This window comes from Nanorana parkeri, unplaced genomic scaffold, assembly GCF_000935625.1.
Source record: "Nanorana parkeri isolate BGI_ZX_2015 unplaced genomic scaffold, ASM93562v1 scaffold621, whole genome shotgun sequence".
Taxonomy (NCBI): domain Eukaryota; kingdom Metazoa; phylum Chordata; class Amphibia; order Anura; family Dicroglossidae; genus Nanorana; species Nanorana parkeri.
In genome coordinates, this window is record NW_017306889.1 from 126,890 (window position 1) to 150,869 (window position 23,980).

The 23,980-nt window shown below is 40.5% G+C and overlaps 1 protein-coding gene across 2 annotated transcripts in view; it reads right to left on the bottom strand.

Moving 5' to 3' along the window:
* Positions 1-8,719: 8,719 nt before the first annotated feature.
* The window catches only part of SPPL2B (signal peptide peptidase like 2B), a 43,888-nt gene continuing 28,627 nt past the window's right edge, over positions 8,720-23,980 (bottom strand). Inside the window, exons 7-15 of one of the 2 annotated variants that reach the window (XM_018563008.1) lie at positions 21,782-21,878; positions 20,170-20,286; positions 20,010-20,091; positions 18,425-18,499; positions 15,893-15,955; positions 15,002-15,101; positions 12,890-12,967; positions 11,280-11,440; positions 8,720-9,412 (exon numbers count right to left, since the gene is read on the bottom strand). In XM_018563008.1, the coding sequence (XP_018418510.1) occupies positions 9,092-9,412; positions 11,280-11,440; positions 12,890-12,967; positions 15,002-15,101; positions 15,893-15,955; positions 18,425-18,499; positions 20,010-20,091; positions 20,170-20,286; positions 21,782-21,878 (1,094 nt within the window). In that variant the 3' untranslated portion in view covers positions 8,720-9,091. Of the gene's footprint in view, positions 9,413-11,213; positions 11,441-12,889; positions 12,968-15,001; positions 15,102-15,892; positions 15,956-18,424; positions 18,500-20,009; positions 20,092-20,169; positions 20,287-21,781; positions 21,879-23,980 lie in introns of both variants that reach the window. The other variant, XM_018563009.1, reaches the window with a different exon arrangement.

The window sequence follows — 23,980 nt, forward strand, 5'->3', positions numbered from 1 at the left end:
CCAAAAGCACAGAGCTGGTTGCTAAATAGTACCCGGGTCTTTTGCACACCTAGTGGCCACAGGAAGGGAGTGCAAGCAAGTGGGGGGTCAGGCTTATGAACCACTTACAGTACCTGCCCATCATGAGGGGGAAGTAGGTTGTTTCTCTTTCACTGGTAAACGTGTTTTAGGGGTCCCATAATCAGCTCACCAGTGCGTAAGGTAAATGTTATATGTAAATAGACACATCATACTTTAAAAAAAATTAAACATTACTAATATTTTGCTTGAAGGTTCCAGCAGTGCCTGAAGGTGTCCGGCAGCAGATCCCAGAAACAGCAGCACTGGTTCCCCCATTCTCATTGCTTAAATTCTCGTTTGAACAATCGTTTCCACTACTGGATTTCTGGGGAAAGAGTTTCCTGTAACATCACAATTAGAGAGAGTGAATCTCCCTATCACCGATCACAGTAAAACCTGACAGTGGTTCTAACCCCCTCACCGCTCTATTCTCACGCTTTTGTCATTATAAGAGTTAATTTGAGCGTGGTTTAGAATGCAAGGAGTCCTTTACCAGGTGGGTTTTGCCCCACAAAAAGCAGTCAGTATGGCTAGCCATGACTAGCCATACTACAGGCGCTAAAGGAGCAGTTTGTGTGTGGACACACCAGAGAGTGTGTATCCAGGCCTGTCCAGACTGAGCTATGGAGGAAAAAGTGAGGGGGGTCATGGTTGTGTACAGTGTTTGAACAGAGGCAGGGAGCCTGTATAGGCCAATCTGGGCAACTCCATAGCCAGGAGGCCATATTGTTGAGAGTGTGTGTACTAACCAGGCCAAAGTATGAGAGCAATGTTTGAGTCTGTGCTGAAGGTCTTAGTGGACCACAAATAATGAACTTTTTCTGTTGTATCGATGTGATGAAAACCCCTGCGAAGGAAACCTGCTGTAAAAGTAATTGTTAAAAATAAAAAAGTGGGTGGACAGCCCTAAAACACAAGTTGGCTAAGTTCTTGAAGCTCCTTATTTAAAGCTACAATCCCTCACACCCTTTTGAAAACACCTTTCTTCACATATCTTTTTCTCAGGCTGTAGTAATAATTGTAGATTTTGCAAAGTCGGTCCACTTTAACATTATCCTTGCTTTAATTTGTGCATGTTCATATTCCAGAAGTGAAGAGATACGTTTTTCACCCAGCAATGATTTTGACTCGCAGAACAAATGTAATTCAAACAGAAGGCATGAAACACAAGGGGGGGGGGAGAGTGGCGTCTAGTAAAGAACTTACTTCATCGCAGTGCTGGCAAACTCTTTATTTGGGATCACTTACACAGATGGTATCTTAGAAATGGGTTCTAGTCCTTATTGCACCCTTCAAAAACCAGATCAACGAGTTCCAGAGACAGCCTGAAAGGGAAAGCCAACCTTTCAATTTCCTTGGCAACAGTTAAAACACATTTGTCTTTGGCCATTTTTTTTTTCTACGGCTTTAATTTCATAGAATCCCACTGGGACTGAAAGCGTTTTCCGAATATTTGAATTTGACCAGGATTTGAATTCACTATCTGGCTTCTGGTTAAATAGAAGGTCTTTTAAAGCCCAGCGTTCTTTTGTTTAAAGTCTGAAGAGAAGATTTTACATTGCAAAAATACCTCCACATGTATGTAGAGTAGACTAAGGTTACCCTGTGCACACCTTTCCGAAAAGAACCAGTAACAGCAATATCTATTACCCTATTCTTATTGTCAAAAGTTAAATAAGGAAAGGTAAGTTAATATAACAATGCAATATAACAAAATGCAATTACATTTCCCCATGCCTCTGTGAATTCTGTACCTGTGGGTTTCTTGGTGTCATACATTATTTAGTCTGTTGTGGTGAATTATATTTTTGTTAGAATGTTGTATATTATATATTGGTTATTATTTGTGTCAAACCATTATATGGGCACACAGCTGTTGGTGGTTGAACTGTAAATATAGAAATGTAATGCTGTAGAATTATGCTTGCCTAGCATGTGGTTTTGTTGTTCTTTATCTGATGTGTTAAAGGAGTTCTAAAGTGTTAGCCAGGGGTGTCCCTAGACTTTTCACCACCTGTGGCTGGGGAAGATGGAGCTGGTGGTGTACCTTGCAGGGTGGGGGGTTGATAGCACTGGGGGTGCATGTAGCTGCGGTTGGCATCCTGCCCAGCTGACTGATGTCACTGGCTGCCAGGAGCTGGACGGAACGCCGACCAGAGCCTCCCACTCAGCTCCCGGCAACCAGTGACGTCTCTGGTTGACAGGAGTTGTGCGGGGCACCTGACGCCACCCCTCCCACGTGACCCAAAGAAATGCCACCTGAGACAACAGCTTCAGGCTGCCTCATTATAGGGACAGCCCCGGTCCCAGCATATACTGTCCTGTTATAACATCAGCATTGTAATAGGAATACATACTATAGTTGTTTTTGATAATACAATCAAATCTTAATTGAATAAATCCTTTTTATGTAGTGAGTGCTGCTTCCTGTTTGCCCGTTACTTCCAGCAACTTCCTAGATTCTCAGTGTGCCTTGTATCTCTTTCCCTGCTGCTTGATGTGATGCAATCTCGATTTCAGAAGACTACATAGCCCATATTGCATTGCTTCCAGCAAGCAATGATAGTGTTACATTGTTCAGATGTCGAGTTGTAGTTCAGAGGGTAGTCAGGCCTGGCACTGTTCATCTTAAAGTAATATTAAAGTCAAAATGTTTTAACCTATTTCAAATGCGGATTAAATCACTAACATGGGATGCCACTCCTTGATGTTAAAAAGTTTGAGTTTCCTGTAGTATCAGCAAGTCCCCTGAGCACTGGCCCTGATATCCTGTCATAAGGTGACTCCTTTTTCTTTGCAGGGTCCTATGAAGCCACCCCTGTGTATCTTAGTGAGCTGTGTGTGTCTCCAAAAACATTGTTGAACCTGATGAAGGGGACCCTGCGTGGCCCCGAAAGCGCTAGTTTTGGTGACATGACGTTCCAATAAACAAACTCTTTGGACTGCAATACTGGTTGTGTGCTGGTGACATGTATTCATCTTTATGCTGTGTGGCGGCGCCATCCGCAGGTCACTACAAGCACCCCCCCTCATTCAACTTTGGGTTTTTCCGGTAAGGAGTGTGACAAGGTATCTTTTTGTTTGTCCACAAACAAACAGACACAGCAAGGCAAGCCATTTCCCCCCCCCCTCCTCCCTTCTCCAAGCTAGAAGATGGACGGCTGCTGGGAACTGTGCTGTCCATTGTGATCTTGTACTGGGAAATGTATATTTGTTTGATCTGCATTCATTTTCGGGAAAAAAAAAGCTTCAGAGTTTAATATTACTTGATAGTAGATGTTTGCAGTTTTGCACATTTTTCTTCTTGCATGGTATAGGTGTTGCAATAGTGTGTGTGACTTTTTGGGTGGATATAATTTTTTTCGTTGCCCTAAACAGTACAACAGATAGAATTGCTCTTGCATGAAGCTTATAACCAGAGTTTACAAACTTGCTGACTTTTGTGTCCTGCTGCTAAGTATGATTTCAAAACTCCAATTCTTCAGTTCCAATTGCTCACCATTGGCAATATGGCTGTGATATCAACGGGGATTGGTGCTCAGAGCCCAGATGCTGATGGAAAAGCAAAGAGTAGGCAAGTTCTGAGCTCTTTCTCCAAAGGAAACACCGCACTGAGGGAAATCTATATCATGTAACCTGACAGAATGTGATGGAGACCGCTGCACTGCAGAGGATGGAGCCATGTCTTAATGCCACCAGGGCTGTGATGCCTGCTGCTGTCCATGCTGCAATTTGCCACTGTGATGATAATTGCAAGCCTGTGTTCTCAGCCCCAGAGATTAAAAAAAAAACACCAATGGGAAATGGAGCATAACAACATAAAGGCAACCATCCTGTTCCTTCACGGACAAACCTGTCAAGGAAAAATGGTTGGGGCTACATGATGTGTGGCCTACATGGTTAAATACAGATTGAGCCTACTCATGGTATACACTACACTCATAGACCTTACTGTACCGCAGTCCAGAGTTTTACAGACACACAAAGCTAACGCCATATAGAAAGAGCTGATGTGTTTAAGCCTACCTAAAGTATTTTGGACCTTAGTGCTACATATACCCCAAAACACCTTATTGGAGTACACAAGATGTATGTAGCATGCCCTGTCTCTCTGACTCCCCCCCCTCGCTACCACCTCTCTTACCCTTAATTCTCGGCTGACAAAATTACAGCAGGAACTAGCTGAGTAACGAAGCAGCCTCTGCTTTTTCAATGGGACAAATAGTGTAATTTTCAATGGGACAAATTAGAAGATAAAATGTATGTTTTTTTAATCTACAGTAACGATAGTTATTTTTATTAAAGCTGATCAAAGTGGAAAAAAATAATTTTTTTCATCTTTCAGTTTTTTTAGATTGCATAGAAAATAAAAAATATTTTTCTAAAAACAATACCACCAAAAAAAAAAATCTTGTTTGTTTAAAAAAAACAACCCCAATATATGTATAACTGTGTTATCTAAAGTAATAACAAGCTGTTAGAAGTCCATAGCAGAAATGTAAAAAATGCTCTGGTTGTAAGGAGTTTACAGGTGAGAGAGCTGAAGTATTTAAATAAGAATTTGGAACCTACTTAGCAAACAGCGACTGTTCAGACATGAAAAAACTTTGGTCAGGAGTATGTAATGTGCAGCATTTAATGCTATGTAATATACAACATAATATATAGAGTGCATCAGTCAGCAGTATTTGTCAGTGTCCTTTTTATAGCTGGTCAGTGGAAGAAAAATTACCACCTCAAGGGCAAGGGGCACTACAATGACCACCACTGTAACAAGGGGCATGACACAGCCCACCAATGTAAAGAGGGGACACTGCCCTCCAATGCAAAGAGGGCACAGACACTGCTCACCAATGTAAGGAGGGCACGTACACTGCCTACCAATGTAAGGAGGGCACGTACACTGCCTACCAATGTAAGGAGGGCACGTACACTGACTACCAATGTAAAGAGGGCACATACACTGCCTACCAATGTAAGGAACAGAGATAACAATTCTATAACATAAATTATCACACATACTTTATTAGTGGCGGCTAATATTTTGTGCACTTCGAAACACTGTCCTTTTTTTAGGGAAATCTACTTGAGCTCTTACAGTAAAGAATCCTTTGTGTAACTGACAGTTAAACTTCTTATCCTCCAGTCACAAAAGTTGTCCTTGTGTTTTTTATGGTGACCTAAAAGTGAAAAATGTTCACTAAGTATAATGGATAAGGAATGCTTATGTATAAATACATACAATGCTCATGTGCTCCCTAAAACGATGCATTCGGTTCTTTACACACACATGAGGTGTGTATTACACCTCCCATACTTCTTGTATGCCGAACTATGACTGATTAGTGACAGAGATTGCATCTGCAGCTGAGCCAGCACATGAACTAGACTGGTGTTCTGATCCCGGAAGTACTCAGGGATGAGGACTTGCAGGTTCATTTACAAAGGAAAGATTTCCAGCATGCCTTTCAAATATGTCTGGGCACAGGGGATCCAGGTGGGCACCAGGACTAGAAGGTTGGCAGCTTGTAAAAGTCCCTTGTACTGTAGACACAGAAGACAACGGCTAAATTTTAACTGTCATCCACTATTGCAGCCATTTGTGTTTTAAGAAACAAATTGCCAAAAAAATATTTGCATAAGACAACTGTATAGAGAATTACATGAAATCAAACATACTAAAATATAGATGTAGGGTATATATATTATGACAATGTACTTATGCATTTAATTAGCATGTTGGTGATGCAGTGAATAAACCTTGGCTGCAATAATCTAGCCACAGGGGCACCTTTACGGAAATGTATTAGATGAGAACTTTGGTGGTACACGGTGAATAGAACAAGAGTACACAGTTAAAGAACCTGTTTGTGTCATCAGAGCCCCAACAGTATCTTAGAGTGAGTGGAAGTGAACCAGCCCATTTGTTGACAGTGTTTGTGTGAGGAGACCCCCATAGGTGACAATTTTTGGTCTGTTGTGGTGCATTAGGTAGCCTCTCCAAGTGAATATACTCTGCTACTGCAAAGCACATCAGTGCATGTGCATTTAAGTACCACTGCTGATCACGCTGGTGTAAATGGGTCCTTAAGGTCTCCATACTGTCGCTGCATTCTATCATGTTTTGGTAGGAGGGGAAAAGAGAAACATGTCTATGGCAAAGCACGAAAGCACAAGAGAACACTTCTGTTTTTAAAAAAAAGTAAATAAATAACTGCTAATGCAAGCTAGAAAACATTTTAGATGTTTTTATAGTTGGATAGATGTGTGGCAATATGTGGGATTTGTCAACTCACACATCCAGTTACAAGAACAGTGCAAGGCAAGTGTGGCAACAGCAGACATTCACCTCTGATAACCTTCAAGCATTGTGACAGTCTACTCTAGCTACTCCTAGCCCAGCTGATATAAATCTTTATTGCTAAATATTAGTGAAACTAATGTTATCCAGCAGGCAGATGGGTACTCTGGCCTCCGGTGACATCCTTGATAAGGATGTTAAGTGCAGCTTCAAAGACACATTCCCCTCGAAGGGAAACGTAGAGCATGCACTTTTTGTACATTGGTTCCACAGCCCAACACTTTAGCCATAAAAAATCTTCCACTTGTTCACTGACAGGAGGCTCATTTAGGAAATGAGATGGGAGATCTCGGACAATACATCTACACTGTGTGGGCATGAGTTCCAAATGCACTATAATTAAGGGATCAACTTGCATAGTGGTCATATTCCTTCTGATGGCATTTGCCCAATTAGCCAGAGTTTGGTAGGCTAAGGTCACGGTCAAGACAGATGCAGTGCAGGGCCTCCCAGAGAGAACAAAGCTCTAGAAAGGGCCTCCAATCGCTTGGCAATGGGGCCCTTTAATACAGTTTCATCCTCCACGGGGATGATTTAAAGCTTTAAGATTGGATTCTGCTGGGATCAAAGAAAGGGAAGTCTTTTAAGTCCTTCTCAAATAGGTACTCAATAGGCTAGCAGTCATTTAGGAGGGGTAAACAGCTTGCCTGGGCTCTTAAAGTCTATATAAAGGACAACTGCACCTCAGGAGACACACTGCAGGCAGGACTAGAACCGTAAGTAGATCATGAGCTGGAGGCATCTGGGACAGCAGGACTGTTCCCCGTGTGTCTAGGATCTGCCATATTGCAGGACAAGCCAGGACGCAACAAAGCTCAGGGTAACAGCTGCAGGAAGATGCTTCATCAACACTTAATGGCAGGAAAGAGATCACAGAGCATGCGCGACACTGCACCCAACGACTGAAATCAGCAGTCAATCCCTCAGTGTTAACCCCTTTTGCGGTAAATCGACAAAGAGCATATTTAGGTTTCTACTTAAGGAATGGAGAGCATTGTGCTGTTTTCTGAGAAGAGTTCACTTTGGCAAAAGTGAAAAGCTGACAGCCAAAGTAAACTGATAAATGGTGAGAGAAAGTGGATGGAAGAGGCCTGTTTCACTGGTAAGAATCCAATATCTGCAATCTCTAACTGCCTCTTTACATGTGCTTTGACTCTGATAGTAGAAGTCAAGTCCACAGGAGTAGATTTTAAGGCTCCTGGATCACTTAGTAAGAAAGCTAAATTGACCTGCAGCAAGGATTCTGCAGAGGTGCTTGTTATATGACTATCAAATTTTAGCTGACCTCAGGCATGCTTTAAAGGTGTATTTCAGTAAAACCATTTAAATTTAACCCTAAAATAAATGCAATGGCTATAGCCCTCACGCCTGTGCTTGAAAAAATGCGAGGACTGAAATGTTAATCTCTTCTTCTAAAAACTATAGGTGACTAGCTGCCAGGCTTATCCAGTGGTTTCAATACTTACTGACTTTAAAGTACTGCACTGTACTAGCTGCCCTATTGAAGAGACTGTGCGGCTACAAAATATCCTGCCAAAAGAATCCGGAAAGAGGTATTATACTCCACTGGCCCAGATCTTCTACCTTCCCTCCATTCCTGTGCGGCAGCCTAGTCAACATTTGACACTTTCAGGAGTGTTGGATGTCTGTGTCCCATGTAGAGCGCTGTGGTTCCATCATCCATCCCCAACATCACTACAGCACTAAGCAGCGACATAGGAGTTGAAGCATAGTGTGCAGGGTGGGGCACAGGCATCCAACACTCCTGGAAGTGTTCAATGTAGAAGACAATTTAGGAGGCTGCAGCACAGGAATGGGGAAAAGGTAGGAGATGCAGGTTGCTGGAGTGGAGGGAATAATACCTCCTATACTGCAGGAAGGAGTCTTTCAGCAGGATTTTTTTTAATACCCGACAGGGTCTCTCCAATAAGGCAACTAGGTAAAGAATTCTTCTTAGGTGATGGCTTGTTTCACCTAATCCGATACAACCATGATCAATATGGTTTAAAATTAACATCAAAGTTCTATACTGAACCCATTTAGGATTTTAATTTACAATACAAATTATTTTTCTAACCTCTACCTAGGAAACCGCTTTAGTGTTAAAATAAAAATGGAGACTAAATGGAAAAAAAAAGCTTTTATTCACAATCTTCTGTACAATGACTAAGCAGATACATAACAAAATAAATGAAAAAAAGTTACTGTAGTATCAATAGTGTGTATAAATATTTATACACATACTGCATATGTAGTGAAAATTGAAATACTTTTCTTTTTTAATTATTTTCTTATTTATTTTTTAACAAAAACTACCATGTTTTCTAAATATGATTTCTAACTATGTTTCCTGCTGCAAAGACTCAGGGAACAACCTGGTTTAACTTGCAGTACTGTATATTAAAACAAACCATCCTTACTGGAGATGTGTACCATAAAACAGTTATATTTTAGAGCCATAGCATTGCTTTGCTCATATGTCCTCACTGTTAGTCACCCGGTGACTGGCTGTCTGATGCCTCACTGAGTGCTGTGGAGGTAGCTGGAAGATAAAGCTGGCATTTAGGTTCTTACATGGCCTTGTATATAGTGAGCTGTAGATTGACAAGTATTCATGTGGTCCAGTTTGCGTTTTGGATATATATGTGGCTCTGAAGAGTTTTTAGTGAATTAGCAAGCATTTGGATTCTTGGAGATTTTCAAGTCGTCTGCAACAGGGCTTCCCAAGTCTGGGGAAAATTGCTTTTCAGCCATATTTGTAGATTCTGAGCTCAGAGGTTCTTCTGACTCCAATGCTGTCCTCTCTGTACTTGGGCATGTCTGTTCCTCTGTGGCATCTACTGTGCCCTTCTCAGTGCCCACTTTGTGCTGTTCTTCTGCAGAATTACATTCTTCATCTAGGTTATGTTCTTCTTTCTCAATGTGCTGTTCCAATACTGGCTCTGAGGCACTGGGAGCGAGAACCAGTGGAGGATTTGGAAGGTCTTTCTGCTATAAAAGGATAGCAAGTATCAGCTTATGTGCATCATGTAGGCAGAAGTACAAAATACACTACAGTCATTTTATACAGGCATGAAAAGATGAGCGGATATAAAAAGACAGCAAAATACATATAGAACATGAAATATAAAAATAAAATTCTGAAACAATGGTGAAAGCTGATTAATGACGAATTGTAAAACAATAGGAGTTATTCAGACTAAAAAATACAACTAATTTGGAAAGATAAACTTAAAACTTTAATCTGTTGAACTCTTAGACACCAGATTTCTGGCCAATCAGACTAAAACAGTACTTCACTCGGATAGCTGTTCCAGTTCAGCAAAGGCCATTAGATTGCTTTAAAAGGAGAACCATGAGGCGAGTGCTTTTCACTCACCTCATAGTTCTAGCCGACCTGTGACAATGAGACTGTCACAGGTCGGCTCAGTAGATCGGGAAGTGAGCGAACACATACCGGCGTTCGCTCACTTCTCGATCTTGTCCCAGCACAGAGCCGTGACAGGGGAGGGACTGGATTTCCCCCTTCCTGCTCCGATCCTCCAGCGCTGACTGGCGGAACGGACGGGGGAGGGTACAGCTGGCTCTGCCTCTAGATAGGCAGAGCCAGCTGTCACTCACGCAGCTGGGCGGATCCAGACATAATTGTCGTGATCCGTTTCAGCTGCGGCGTCTCAGTATACCGCGAGCTGATACTGCGGTGTCTCAGTATGCTGTGAGCTGTAGCTCGCGGTATACTGAGCTTAGGGTGACGGGAGGACGCTAGTTTGTGTCCTCCCATTACCCTTAGGAGAACTATGGGGAAAAGCCCTAACCCCATAGTTCTCCTTTAAACATCTAGTGGGTGAAACAATCACTTACAGGCACGCCATGTTAAATTAGGATATTAAGCAGAATTAATTTCTCCTTTAAGAAGAGGTTATTTCCGCAGGTATGCGACTTAAAATGTTCTTACTGGCACAGGGTACTTTAGTGGTCACTTAGGCGAGCTGAACAGATATGAGACAGCAAAGGGCTTAACGTTCAGGCCTGATTCACCCATTTTAAAGGATGATGAAGTACACCTGTGTGAATATTAAACATCAAATCATGTGCAGGGGAAAAAAAGATTTTTTATTCTTTATGTTTTACCAAGTTATATCATAAGATATATCAACTAGACTTGTTTTGGAATGTTGAAAATGTGCCACGAAATCATCCAGACGTCTTCAACATGACTTAATCCAGTGAAATAAGACCATACTAGCTACAGTATGTCACAAGCAAGATAAAGGAGATGTGTGTTTTTCAGCAGGAGGCTGCACAGCACTCTTACTGCAAGAAACAGGGTAAATTGTATATAGTTAAATTTTGGGCACCTAAACCTTTTTGACTTTGAAATAGTGGCAATAAATCCTGAATAGTTTTAACAACTGATTGATTCAACAGCAAAAGGTGAAAGACCCACTTGGCTCAGTATACATTTTTGAACCCAGTATTTGCACGGCACTTAGAAGAGATCAGAACTGATCAGAGCAATCCCAAAAAAATACAAGGTGACAGAGCCGTGAGGGTTTTGTATATGTGTTTAAATACAAAGTTTTGCTAAAGGAAAACAGACATAGTAAGCAGAATTTTAACATCACAGCATGAGACCTAATCTAAAGCTGTCATGCAGGTGGCTTTGCCTAAGCACACTGGTGCTTTGCTTAAAGACAGAAACACTTTAGCACAGGTATAAACATACACGCGGTGATATTTGATAACACATATATATGATCCTATTTGTTAATTCTGCAACGGGTTACTCAACTTTATCTGATTTAGTGTTTAAAACATTAGTATTTCTTGAAGACAGTCATATCAAACAGGTATTCACCACAAAGCCGCTGCCGGTCCAGAACATAGGCAGTTCCTTGCGCCAAAGGGCCACAGTCAGACTTGTAAGCAGTGTGCAGGGAACTAGATAGAGAAGAGCAGGCTGCCCCCTCTGCATCAGGGCGAGTGCCACAAAAGTCACAAGAAGACCAATACCATAGGCTGCACAGAGACAAAAAAAAAGAAGAAGAAAAACCTTAGTATTAATAAGAAAAGTTTACAGATTGTCACAGTTATTCAGACTGAAAAAAGACACGAGTCCATTGAGTTCAACCACTGAAAAAAGGAATACAGTGATGGACTACAATCTCAATACAAATTAATAAACTAAACATGAGATTTTAGTCCATCACAGGAGCGAGCTTGGAGCGGTGGCTACTTTACAACACTCAGGGACCATGGAGAACAAAAGTAGCCACCCTCCAGAAGGAAGGACAGTGTCGGCACCAATTCAGAGATGATTTGAGGATCTACAGCCGGGTGATGCACAAATAAGCTACATTTTTGTTAATAGTTAAGGTTCTTGGATGCATTTTTAAGATTTAACTCCTGGAGTTTAATTCTCGGCCCCCTATGCAATAGAAATAAAGTTAAGTTAAAAAAAAAAGAGTAAAAAATTAAAGTCGCATATAAAAACAAATGAAAAAAAATACTTTTCAAAAATGAGGATTGCGCAATAATTTTCGGGCCATCAATCACTGATAATAAAATGATGAGCGGTAAAAGCTTTTAAAGCGTCGCCTACGTCTAATTTATAGGTATGGTAGTTTTCTGCTATTTTGTGGGCGCACGCAATTTTAAGGCTTGCCATGTTTGGTGTCTATTTACCTGACGTGACCTCATCTTTTATATTTTATCAAAAATTTGGGTGTTAAATGTTTTTAACATAATGTTGAGAAAACAGGGGGGGGGGGGGTTCAAACTTTTCTGAACTTTTTTCATTATATAGTAAAAAATAAAATAAAAACCCCAGTAGTGATTAAATACCACCAAAAGAAAGCTATCTGTCCCCAAAAAATGGTATAAAATGTATTTCAGAACAACGTTGCATGACTCAATAAATGTCAGTCAAAGTGCCGCAGCGCTGAATAGTGAAGGGGGTGTAAACACTTGGTCTTCAAGCAGTTCAAGAATAAATGCACTTTCAAACAAAGTGCACTTGTTGTTTTCTCCACCAGCCCTGCCTAATAGACCAGGCAACTAAAGGTTGGGCATAGACTAATAGAATTGTATCCATTTCCTGATGAATCGGCCAAAGTTCTATCTGTAGTTGTCTCTGCCAGTATTACCTGCCCCAACAAAAGATGATTTTTCAATTGACTTTTTTTGAAGGAGCTGGGTGGAAAATTGTCAGCCAAACAGCTGCAGTCAGTGTTCAGGTATTCTGGCAGCCACTTGCACCGGCTGTCAGAATACAACAGCAGGTAGGGAAGATTACTCTATACATTCTCTTTTTAGCTTGAATGGGAAAATGGAGTGAGGTATATGGCCAGCTTAACACTTGTCAGCACCATCGACCTCCATATTTCTCTCAATACAGGTTTCCTCAAACAATACATGCATTTAACTGCTGCTACAGCCCATAGAGAGATGGACATAAGAGAAACATACCTATGGTGCATGCTAGAAAGTAGATCCTTGAAGACTGAATCTGAATGTCAAATCTGTGACAGTAAGCCACCAGAAGCCCTGCAGAAGGTACAAAGAAAAGAATACAGTGAAGAATGTTTAGCTTTATATACAAATATGATGTTTCCTATTGCTTTGACTGGCAATTGTTTTTAAAAACCATTTAATAATAGCGGTCATTTTTCTGGTTGCCAAACACAGAAACACTTGTGCATGGAAAATGTGGAAAGCCTGCAATGCCTCCAACAAACAGTGTGATGGCTTTTGTCATTGTTATTAAAATGTTTCTTTTTATTTGCTGCTTGTGTTATATAAATAGGAAAATTGGTTCATAAACTGCCTTTTTTTCCCCAAAATACTTTAATTAGGGTTTAAAAAAGTTTTTTGGTTTACAGACAACCATGACACAAGCTGATTTTAGTATTAAAGAGGACTACGTGTCCACCGTTTGAGAAGCCCCTAGCTTTTTATATGGAACATCAAACATGAGATATACAGCCTGGTCCTAGGGTCCAAGGGGATTGACAGGATTTCAAATTCAAGACTTTAGATATTTGGCACTTGCAGGTCAGCACTCTTATTACCTAAGAAACCATTTAGTCGTGGGTTTCACATTAAAGGGGACATCATTATTTAACCAATCTTGATTGAAATGGCAATTGCCTTTGTTTTACTGTGTATTAAAGGAAGCCCACTTGTGATTTGTCAGCCTTGCCCATGAAGAATTGAAATTCTTGGGACGCCTGATAATCATCGACTTTCAGAATCTGTCATAGTCTGATAATAATGGGGCTCGATGATGCCTTAGTAACCACCATCATATTTAAAGATTCATAACATCCTTTGTTTTTCTTTCAGTCTTGTGCCATGTGTATTTTATTGCTTAAAGGAGAACTATGGGGTTAAGGCTTTTCCCCATAGTTCTTAGAGTAACGGGAGGACACAAACTAGTGTCCTCCCGTCACCCTAGGCTCAGTATACCGCGAGCTGTAGCTCGCCTTATACTGAGACGCCGCAGTATACCGAGACGCCGCAGCTGAAGCGGATCCCGACAATTATGTCTGGATCCGCCCAGCTGCGTGACTGACAGCTGGCTTTGCCTATCTAGAGGCAGAGCCAGCTGTACCCGCCCCCTCCCCCGTCCGTTCCGCCAGTCAGCGCTGGCGGATCGGAGCGGGGGGAATCCAGCCCCTCCGCTGTCACGGCAGAGAGCCATGACAGGATCGAGAGGTGAGCGAACGCCGGTATGTGTTTGCTCACCTCCCCATCTACTGAGCCGACCTGTGACAGTCTCATTGTCACAGGTCGGCTAGAGCTATGAGGTGAGTGAAAAGCACTCACCTCATAGTTCTCCTTTAATGCACAGCATGCCTGTAATTAATATTAAAATACCTTTGTAGGAAAGCAACTCATGTCATGTATGCCCACACCAGCAGACTGAAATGCATTACCCATTTCATCAGAATCATTTTTTTTTACCCATGTAAGATATCTATGCCTGTGAAAACTACAGTGCACTCAAGTAAACCTGTCATGAGAAAAGTACAGAGGCTGGCACTGTGGACCTCCTTCTGAACTTATAAGTTCACTGGAAGTCATGCTGATCCACTGATCTTCAATACAGTCCACCACCTGAAAGTCTAAGAAAAGTCATAGGTCCTCTTTTGTATATGGGTTCTTGTTTGAGGTCAATAAATCAGAGTAGTGAAGGACGGTCAGTCAACATGATAGCACAAAAACTAGCATCTTGATCAGGGGAGCTCATCAACAGCCTTCATATTTCTCTCAAGATAGGTTTTCCTTTAATACCGATTTTAAAGCATAATGTGCTCAAAACCTTTGTAGTTTGAAAACATCTTTTAGCCATGTGTTTGATAAATTTACGCTATAGCTTTAAATTCATTTTCTTTGGCTAGAACTAAAGCAGAGATAGCAATTGTAGAGGCTACAGTTTGAAAGCACAATATTCATAAGATGCTCTTTCATTTGTTTTTTACTTTAAAAAAAAGTGTTTATTGACATGTGATCTCCTTTCATTTTCTTGAAGTCAAAATGACTAAAAAAAAAATATGATTTAAGTAACCTTTAACATACCTGGTACCAAAATGTCCCCGAAGCCCAAGAGAGAGAAAGGCCTGTCACACAGAGCCAGGGGAGAAGAGTTTAATCTTGGCACTTTAAGAACCATTGGGAGCTGAAGCAGAACAAAAATAAATGTGAAAGGATCATTGAAATAAAAAAGGCCTAAAATGTAACAAATGGGGAACAATCAAAGAAAAGGTAACGAGACAAATTGGTTACTAGAGGCAGGAGGGTGCAATGCTAAGCCTAGCCATCACAGGACAAGTTAGGATTTGTATACAATTCAGCTGCTTATATCTCTACATATACTGCTGTTTTTTTTAAAATAACAAACACCCTTCAATCTCCCAGATTTGTTAGGGTTTTGTTTGTAGAAATAGGCAAAAAGTGATTGAAAGTGACTGCCACTAAAAGCACAAATTATGAAGACATGTTCTCAAAACAGAATAATGCAGCATCTAAGTGACTTAGTTGTGAAGGAGAGGTTAGAGCGTCTTTGGGATCAGCTGGAATGTGAGGTTCACAGGATTAATGTGTGGCAGACAAAAGCCATAAGGAACATTTTCAGTAAGTATAAAATTCAGGCTGTTCTGAAAAAGTCTAACATCATTTAATGAAAGAAAGTAATGGAAATGGGTGAACATAAGCTATGCTGGGGACCCCAAAGAATATACAAAGAGATCCCTCAAAATAGTGGATGTGCAAATAAGCTTCCATCAGCATTAGAATTGGTGTTTCTAATTCTTGATCATATGTCTGTTATTAAAATCACTGCATTAGCCATCCAATCACTTTACTTTTGCATAGGTACACAAGAACATTCATTTATAAATGAAAGTAACAGAATTTGATAAAAACAGTTCATGGATTACATTTTTATAGATAAAGAAGTGCCATTCTTACCTTTTCCTGGGTGCTTGAATCTGAAGGGCCAGCAGCAACTTCCACCATGATACTCTCCCCACTCTGTAATTTAAGAACACATATTTCTAAAGGTGGAGTGATGAGACTCATTCTGTGTATTTGCTAACTAAATCATATTAGGTCAACTGATTTGGTAATGTGCACACTAGCACCTTGCTAGGACCCACACTACCTTGACAAGTTTCGAAAAACATTACCTGTCATAGCAAACAGATAAGAGGGAAGGTTTCTAAGCCATGCAAACATTTTCTGCAGGGCCAGGTTACTCACATGGCAGCCTTTGTCCTAATGATTGTTCGTGACCTAGCATATTTTTAATGACATAGGCAGTGTGTTTTAAGTAGAGCTTATAGAGGTTAAAGTTAACTTAAAGCAGGGGTGGATAAATTAATATGGAATTCAAGAGTCAGTCTGACCGGTCCAGGAGTCAACAGGATTTGTCTTAGGAGCCAGCTCCATTGACAGCAACTAGAGAAAACCTCAAAAGTTAAGCACAGGCTGTCATTTTTAAGGGGCTTTGGCTAGCTGGCTTCTGGATTTGTCCAGCCCCGAGTTAAAGTAAACCTGACTTATCTTAAAAAAAATAAATGGTCTATCAGTACTGCTGATGGCCAAAGTACCTGCATTAGGGTTCATCTCAAACCTAGTGTGCCTGTGACTAATAGAGCCCTTGTACACTGGACCTCAACTTCTCTCCAGATCTTAAGCCACCTGTCATTAAACTATCAAATGTTAGAACCTCATGCTTTGGTATTTGACAAGTGAACATGTACTTATTGCTGGAAGAGGACTGGGCTTATTCTTGGCTTAGAAACAATCTAGCCGCTACATATAGCCTGGAAACAGGATGCAATTGACAGGGACCAGGGATTGATTTAAAGATTAAACACAGCTACTTGTTTCCTAAATTCCAACCGCAATAATACCTTAGGCATTTTTTAGCTCAAGTCATATCATCCTTAAGGTAAAGGCTTTAAGAGAAACCACAGCTACGTGAACCCTATTACTTTTGAGAGGTTTAAGGGGTCCTTTTCAATCATGCATTTTAGGTTCTAGCAAGCAAAATATTTTCCAAAACAAGGGAGGAATTTTATGGTTATCAGGATGGAATAAATAGCTAAATAGACACTTGAAATACATATATATTGACATTTTTATCTCCCACAATAATTAAAGCCAAATTGAAGCCTGGGTATTACAGTAAGGCTGCATATAAAGTACAAATTAGACATGCCCCGAAATGAAACTCTCGAAACTGAAATGAAAAAAAACGTCAGGCCGAAACCGAAAAATGTTTTTTAGTCTAAAATGTTTTTTCAACATTTTATTTTTATTTATTTTTTATAAACTTTTACATTTTTTTTTATAATTTATTTATTCATCTTTATTAAATATATTTACATGTTTTACTTTTAGGGGCTTCGGGGAAATATTGGGGGTCTAAAAACAGACCTCTGATATTTCCCTTTTAAAATAGAAAAAGAGATTGAGGACTCTGTGTCCTCAATCTCTTTTTCTGCTGCCCCTGTTATCAATGAACAGGAATCCTCAATACTGAGTGTTCCTGTAATTCATAAAAAAGAGGACAGTATGTTTACTATAACCACAATCATGAATGAACAGGAGGTGATGTAGATCACTTCCCATTCATTCATAATTGAGGATATAGTAAACGTACTCTGTCCTCAATTATTTAAAAACACTCAGAGATCACTGACTGCCTGTACCCGCTCCCCATCCTGACACGCTGTCACAGGAGGCTGAACGAACGGTGCGGGAGGAGAGCTCAGCCTACTGTGACAGCGCTGGCTATCTCCACCCACACTGCCGCTCTGCTGATCTGTGACAGGAGGCTGAGTGGTGCGGGGGGGATAAACGCCGGCCGCTTACAGCGATCTCCTCCTGCAGCGTTCGGCCGCCTGTGATAGCTTTTCTCCTCCCTGCTGGGACACAGAGCAGCGCCCAGTGCTGAGGAAAGAAAGAACGAATGCAGTGCTAGGTCGGCCAAAAAATAGCAGCTTCAGCATTTTGCCAAAAGTACAATTTTCCGCCGATATGTTTCGGCGGCCAATATATTGGTGCATCCCTAGTAAGAATATACTTTTTTTTTTACATACCAAAATACCCTGTGCTAGCTGCACGCTAGAGAGTCAGACTGCCACTCGCACGCACAAGCGGCAGCCTGGGTATCTTCCAACACTCCCCAGGCAGAGTGCTCTAAACAAACAGCACTCATGATCCCCCAGAAGTGCTCTTGATAGGAGCACTGCACAGACTGCTGAAGACCTGGGCTGTGCTGCTAACAGAAACCCATGCTGAAAAATGCCAGACAGACATCACTGGTGTCATGCATGAAGGCAGGATATGGCTGAAAAGAGGCTGCAATAAATCAGCAGCACTGAGATGCAAGAAGGGATGAAAACAAGTATTTTATTTTCTTTTAAAAAATGTCAGCAGTTTATGATACAGAATGGTGTAGCTAAACGAAAAGTTATTCAGTTACAGATTTACCTTGGTAAGAAATGGAGTGATGAACACGAAGAATACGTCATATATAAAGAGAACAAACAGGAGTAAAGTGCAGCTCTGCAAGGAAAAATGAGGCATAATTAATACAAAACTGTTTCATAGACTAATACAGTAATACAGTCTGGACTCCTGCACCTACTTAAGTGGCAAGTGGCAACTTCTGAAAAAAAAGCTGAAGCCCAAGATCTACAAAACGACACTGCAGCTAAAAGGTGCCCCACATCAAGGACTTCAAAAAGGTACTTTGTATAAAAATAGTTCTTTCCTTATCTCATCAAAAAGCAGCAGCACAGTATAACATCTAAAACAACTCTGCTAGTTCAAGCCAATACACTAGTTCTTTTTTCAAGCCACACAAGTAACTAACTTCATTAAGAACATGAGGCATATTAACAGCTGGTCACGTACAGTAAGGACTTATGGCGTGTTACTTTACATCTGTTGGTAACTAACTGAAATCTTAAATGCTCTGTGATCTTACAGCAGTACTCCAGCTAAAATGGAAAGTCCAATAAAAGATAGAAAGAAGAAAAACAGCTTTTGCTGCAATATTCAGTTTTGATCCAGAGATTATGCCTATGAAGGTTCTCATTCATCCAGGTCATGGTATATCGGTAAAAATAAAGTCAAGGCAACTGGACTTGCTGTATATTTCTTGAAGACGTTTCACTGGTCATCCAACCAGCTTTCTCAATTCAGAATGACTTGTACAAACATTCTCTGGGTATAAATATGGTGAATGTTGTTCCAATCCCCATAATCTGTAAATCACAACCAGGTGTTGATTGCCTTTGCATAATTGGAGACAAGGAGGTGTTAATATCCTGCCCAGAGAGATGTATTAAAACAGCATTGTATGCGGGGAATTTATCAAAACTGGATCAGACAAAATCTGGAGTAGATTTGCACTGCAACCAATCAGGTTCTCTCTTTCAAATCTTACCCAAGCAAACTGAAGAGAGAAGCTGATTGGTTGCCATGGACAACTGCTCCAGATTTTTCTGCTCCAGTTTTGATAAATTCCCCCCATACAATGCTGTTTTAATACATCTGCCTGGGCAGGATATTATGACCTCCTAGCTCCAATTATGCAAATGCAATCAACACCTGGTTGCGACTAACAGATTATATGGATTGGAACAACATTCTCTATATTTATTCCCAGATACTTTTTTGTACAAGTCATTCTGAATTGAGAAAGCTGGTTGGATGACCAATGAAACGTCTTCGAAAAATAAAGCAAGTCCAGTTGCCTTGACCTAATTTTTACCGATGCAGAGATTACCCCTGCAGTACCTTGCTGCTGCTATATGTCCCTCTATCTGATGGCCAGCTTAATCAACCCACTTTCTCCTAGTTTGTCATTCTTGACCTGGCCCAGCATGTGACTGGACAGTGACAGATTGGTTCCTTGAGCTGCGTCTTTCTTACACTCCAGCGCTGCTGTACAGGGACTGATACTAATCCAGTGTTTGTATTTAAAAAATACATTTAATGATATAGAGTATTAAGGATTACATAGCTGCATTATATTGTTTCTTGTTTAGCTTTAACACTTTTCTTCTACCTTAAATGTGGGTAAGCGGATGGTCTTCAACATGTAGAGACAAAAAGATATGCCAAGAATATCCTGCAGAATCCAAGCCCACCTTAAAGAGAAAATACTTTACTATTACAGATTCCTAAATGGCTTCCATAAAATCTTTTCAATGCTCTTTCATACTTACTGATCTTCGTTTCGATATACTCCCCATATTACACTGACGGCAATACAGAATGAGGCCAACAGGAGTTTCCATATAGGTGGTCGTTTGTGAAAGTATGGAAGGTTATTGTCTGGAAATCTAATAACGAATGTGTAAATATACATTAATGGTCAAATTGTCAACTGCTCATTAAAAAGGAACACAGAAAAAATGTTATGCTAAAATTAAATTACGTAAATATAATAAACATTTAAATTGTAACCCTTTATATTACTATACTTTTGTTAGGACACTTTTACCTCTCTATCTCTCTACCCCGGCACTGCCAGTGTTAACTGCTTGTTTAGTTTAGGTGAAAAAAAAAAAAAAAAAAAAAAGGTTATATTCACCTGATCCTCTGAGCCAGACCGGCTCCTAGACCACTCCCTGGAGACTTTCTCCCCTTTTCATTGCAGTGGTTTAAGCTTCCAGAGTCATCATGTTCTACACAATTTATAGGACTTGAGGACGCTAAGTGGAGGGGAAGAAAGGCAAGCAGGAGCACTGTGAAAGCTGGCTAGCTCCAAGGATCGGATGAGCATAACTTTTTTTAACCTAAACAAAAATGAGCAGTTAATTCTGGCAGTGGAGGAGGGTGGCCCCTCTGCAAGGGATACTAAAAGGTGTGCCGGAGTTTTGCTTTAAAGCTTTACTGCCTTCAAAATGTTTATAATGCATATACCGTATCAGAATATGGCTTCTTAATACTCTCTTTAGCTGATGGACTATGAACTTACATTTTGGACTCAACTGTAAGCCCCTTTAGGGCCAGTGTCAGTTGTAATTGCTTGTATGTAAAGTAGAACACATTGCTACAGAAATGAATACATTTAAATAAAGTAAAAGTAATCACTAAACCTAGTTAATCACTAGCTTTAAACCTGATTCAGTCTACACAAATGTAATATATGAAAGAAAACCCCTCTTTTCATTTGGAAAGAGTGGGGAAGCGTTAGAACCTCTGCTGGGTTTTTATTGCTGTCTACATCCCTGTTGGGAAGATTTCTCCTCACTTCCTACATATTGAATGGTTGTCAGACAGGACAGAAAGTGGGAGTAAGTCTCCCTATGTCAATAGGAGAGATAGAGATATTGTCCTGCACCTCTTCATCAGATGACGGGCATCAAAGAAATCAGGAAGTGAGGAGAAATATCCACAAAGGGTATGTGTATTCCAGAATCCTGCTGCACTCCTTACCGGGTATCCCTGTCAGCGTGGGTGCTCGAAGTGACCGCAGATGGCGCCATCAATACTGAAACTTGTTAAAGATGTCACCAGCACACCATATTGAAGTGAAGAACAAGTCTGTTTTTTGATGCTTCGTGTCATAACAAATAGCAACGTTTCGGAGCCACACAGGGTCACAGTGTAACAGAAATTTACTGACTGACAGATGTGCAACTATTCTTCTGTAACTATAGCATTTTTGAAGAGACAAAACATGAGCAAATGTGCGTATATCACAGAGGTGTACTGAATATATTTTTGGTCCAGACACACAACTTAAATTGCCCAATTCAACTGTGGCAGACATTCTCAGGATTTAAATATGATACAGTACAGATAAAATACATTACTACCCTAGTTTCTCACCTGCACTTCCCATATGGGATTCTGCGGACAAATGGGAAGAGACAGCTGTATAGACCAATAGATGCAGCCAAACAGAATATTGCAATGATAACATAAACTGCAAAACAAAAAAGTGATACATAGGTCATTTTTACTAGACGTTTGTAAATAGTGTTCATACAATCATAGCAAAGGACTTTTGAAGCTAAGCAATTAGTCATGGGCTTTCTAAAGCTGGCCGTACATATCCATAAAAGATCAATCATTGATTTAGATATAAATATAAAACTTTTTGCCTTTGTGAAATGAAAATAATCATGTATTGATTAAATTTTCCCCTTTTATTGTAATCAGTTTTGGAAAGATATAAAATTTTACATAGAAACTAACATTATATTAAAAAATCTTATTGTTACGCATATGGCCAGCCTAAAGTGTTTCATGTATGTAATGTGAGCTAAAGGTAAAGCTGTCATTCAGGTTTAAAAACGAATAATGAAGTAAAATATTCAAAGTAACAAAATTAACTTTAAATAGAAGATACAAAGTAATAATCAAATTTACAAAATGTGAGCAATGACTGCAACCATCCATTCGGTAAGATAAAGTGTAGTTTCTTGGGAGCTAGCTTTTAAGCAGCAGGATGCTAGCTCGGAGGAAAGACTGGCACATACAGGGGAGCTTCACCCTGCCATAGACCTATAACACACCAGATTTTATCAAGAAACAGCAGAGTGCTATGTGGAGAATTCAGTCCTACTTTTATGTAGTAAATAGAAAAATACCTTTAACCGGCAGATGAATTCTTTCATTGTCACACACACACACACACGATAAAAAACATATTATTGATGTGAAAATTTACCAAAGACCCCCAAAACTGTATATATGAACACACACAATAATTTAATTTATATAGATTTATATATACAGGGCTTGAAAAATGTGATGGTGTCTCACCAGTCAGTCAAAAATGTCCCCAGTCAGCATGACCGGACTATAGCCTTGCCATTTATGTTAACATTTTTTGGGGACAGATAGAGCTTTCTTTTAGAAGTATATAATCACCACGGGGGTGATGAAAAAAGTACCATAAATGTTAAAAAAAAACAACAAAGTTTCCCTATATTCTGTTATAAAACATTTATTCTTACCTATATTTTTAGTAAAACATAAAAGTCGGGGGCACGTCGGGTAAATAGACACCAAACACGTCAAGCCTTAAAATCGCAAAAAACGCCCATAGGCGACGATTAAAACGCTTTTACTGCTCATAAGTTTAGTGTTCTCAGTGATTAATGGCTCTAAAAGTATTGCTCTCACTGCGACGTTTGCGGCGATATGTAACATGTGCGACACAATAGGCGCAATTGTCGTCTTCGCACATAGGCGCACCCGACGCATATTTGCGTGTGTATGTGGGGGGCAGTGACTTTAAAAAAATGTTTTCTTTATTTTTTTTTTATGATTCTTTCATTTTTTTATTACTTTTTCTTTTATTTACCACAACTTTATTGCTATTACATGGGGGACTAAGAAGCCCCCTATGTGATAGCCAATTTACATGACAGGTCCTCTTTATGGAGACATCACCTAGGGACCCCCAGAGAAGCTGATGAAGCAGAGATCTGCTTCATCAGCTTCTGTAGCTGGAGAGTGACACTGAATGCAGGAAGTGATGTAATATACATCACTTCCTGCATTCAGGGACTGAGAGTAGATCAAAGGGAGATCGTTTATTGAACTCTTTGATCTCCTGTCACAGAGCCGTGCCGCATCGAGCACAGGGGATCTCGGGACCGGCAGTGACAGCTGCTAATACAAGCGATCGAGCGTCTCTAGAGACGCCCGATCGCTTGCCGGCCCGGCCGAGACGCCCGGCCGGGAAGCTGCTCTTCGGGCTCCACCGCCCTCTCGTCACAGACTAGCAGATAAGTGGATTTGTCAAGCCCTGTATATACACACATTGTAAGAAGCCTAGAAGGAACAGGCATCTGGCTCAGTCAGGGAATAACTTAATGTTTAGGGGGCACCCTCAGGCACTGACGGCTCATTAGGGAATAACCGTGATTGGACAGGTAAACCTTGTCTAAATCCTATTATTTTTTACTTGACAAGCTGGTGCTGGGGGTATCTGCAGTGAGCCTCTCCTACTTTGCTCCATAGTCCTATGGATGGTCACTCATGTGATTGCTGGTGTGTAACAATGTCATAGCCACC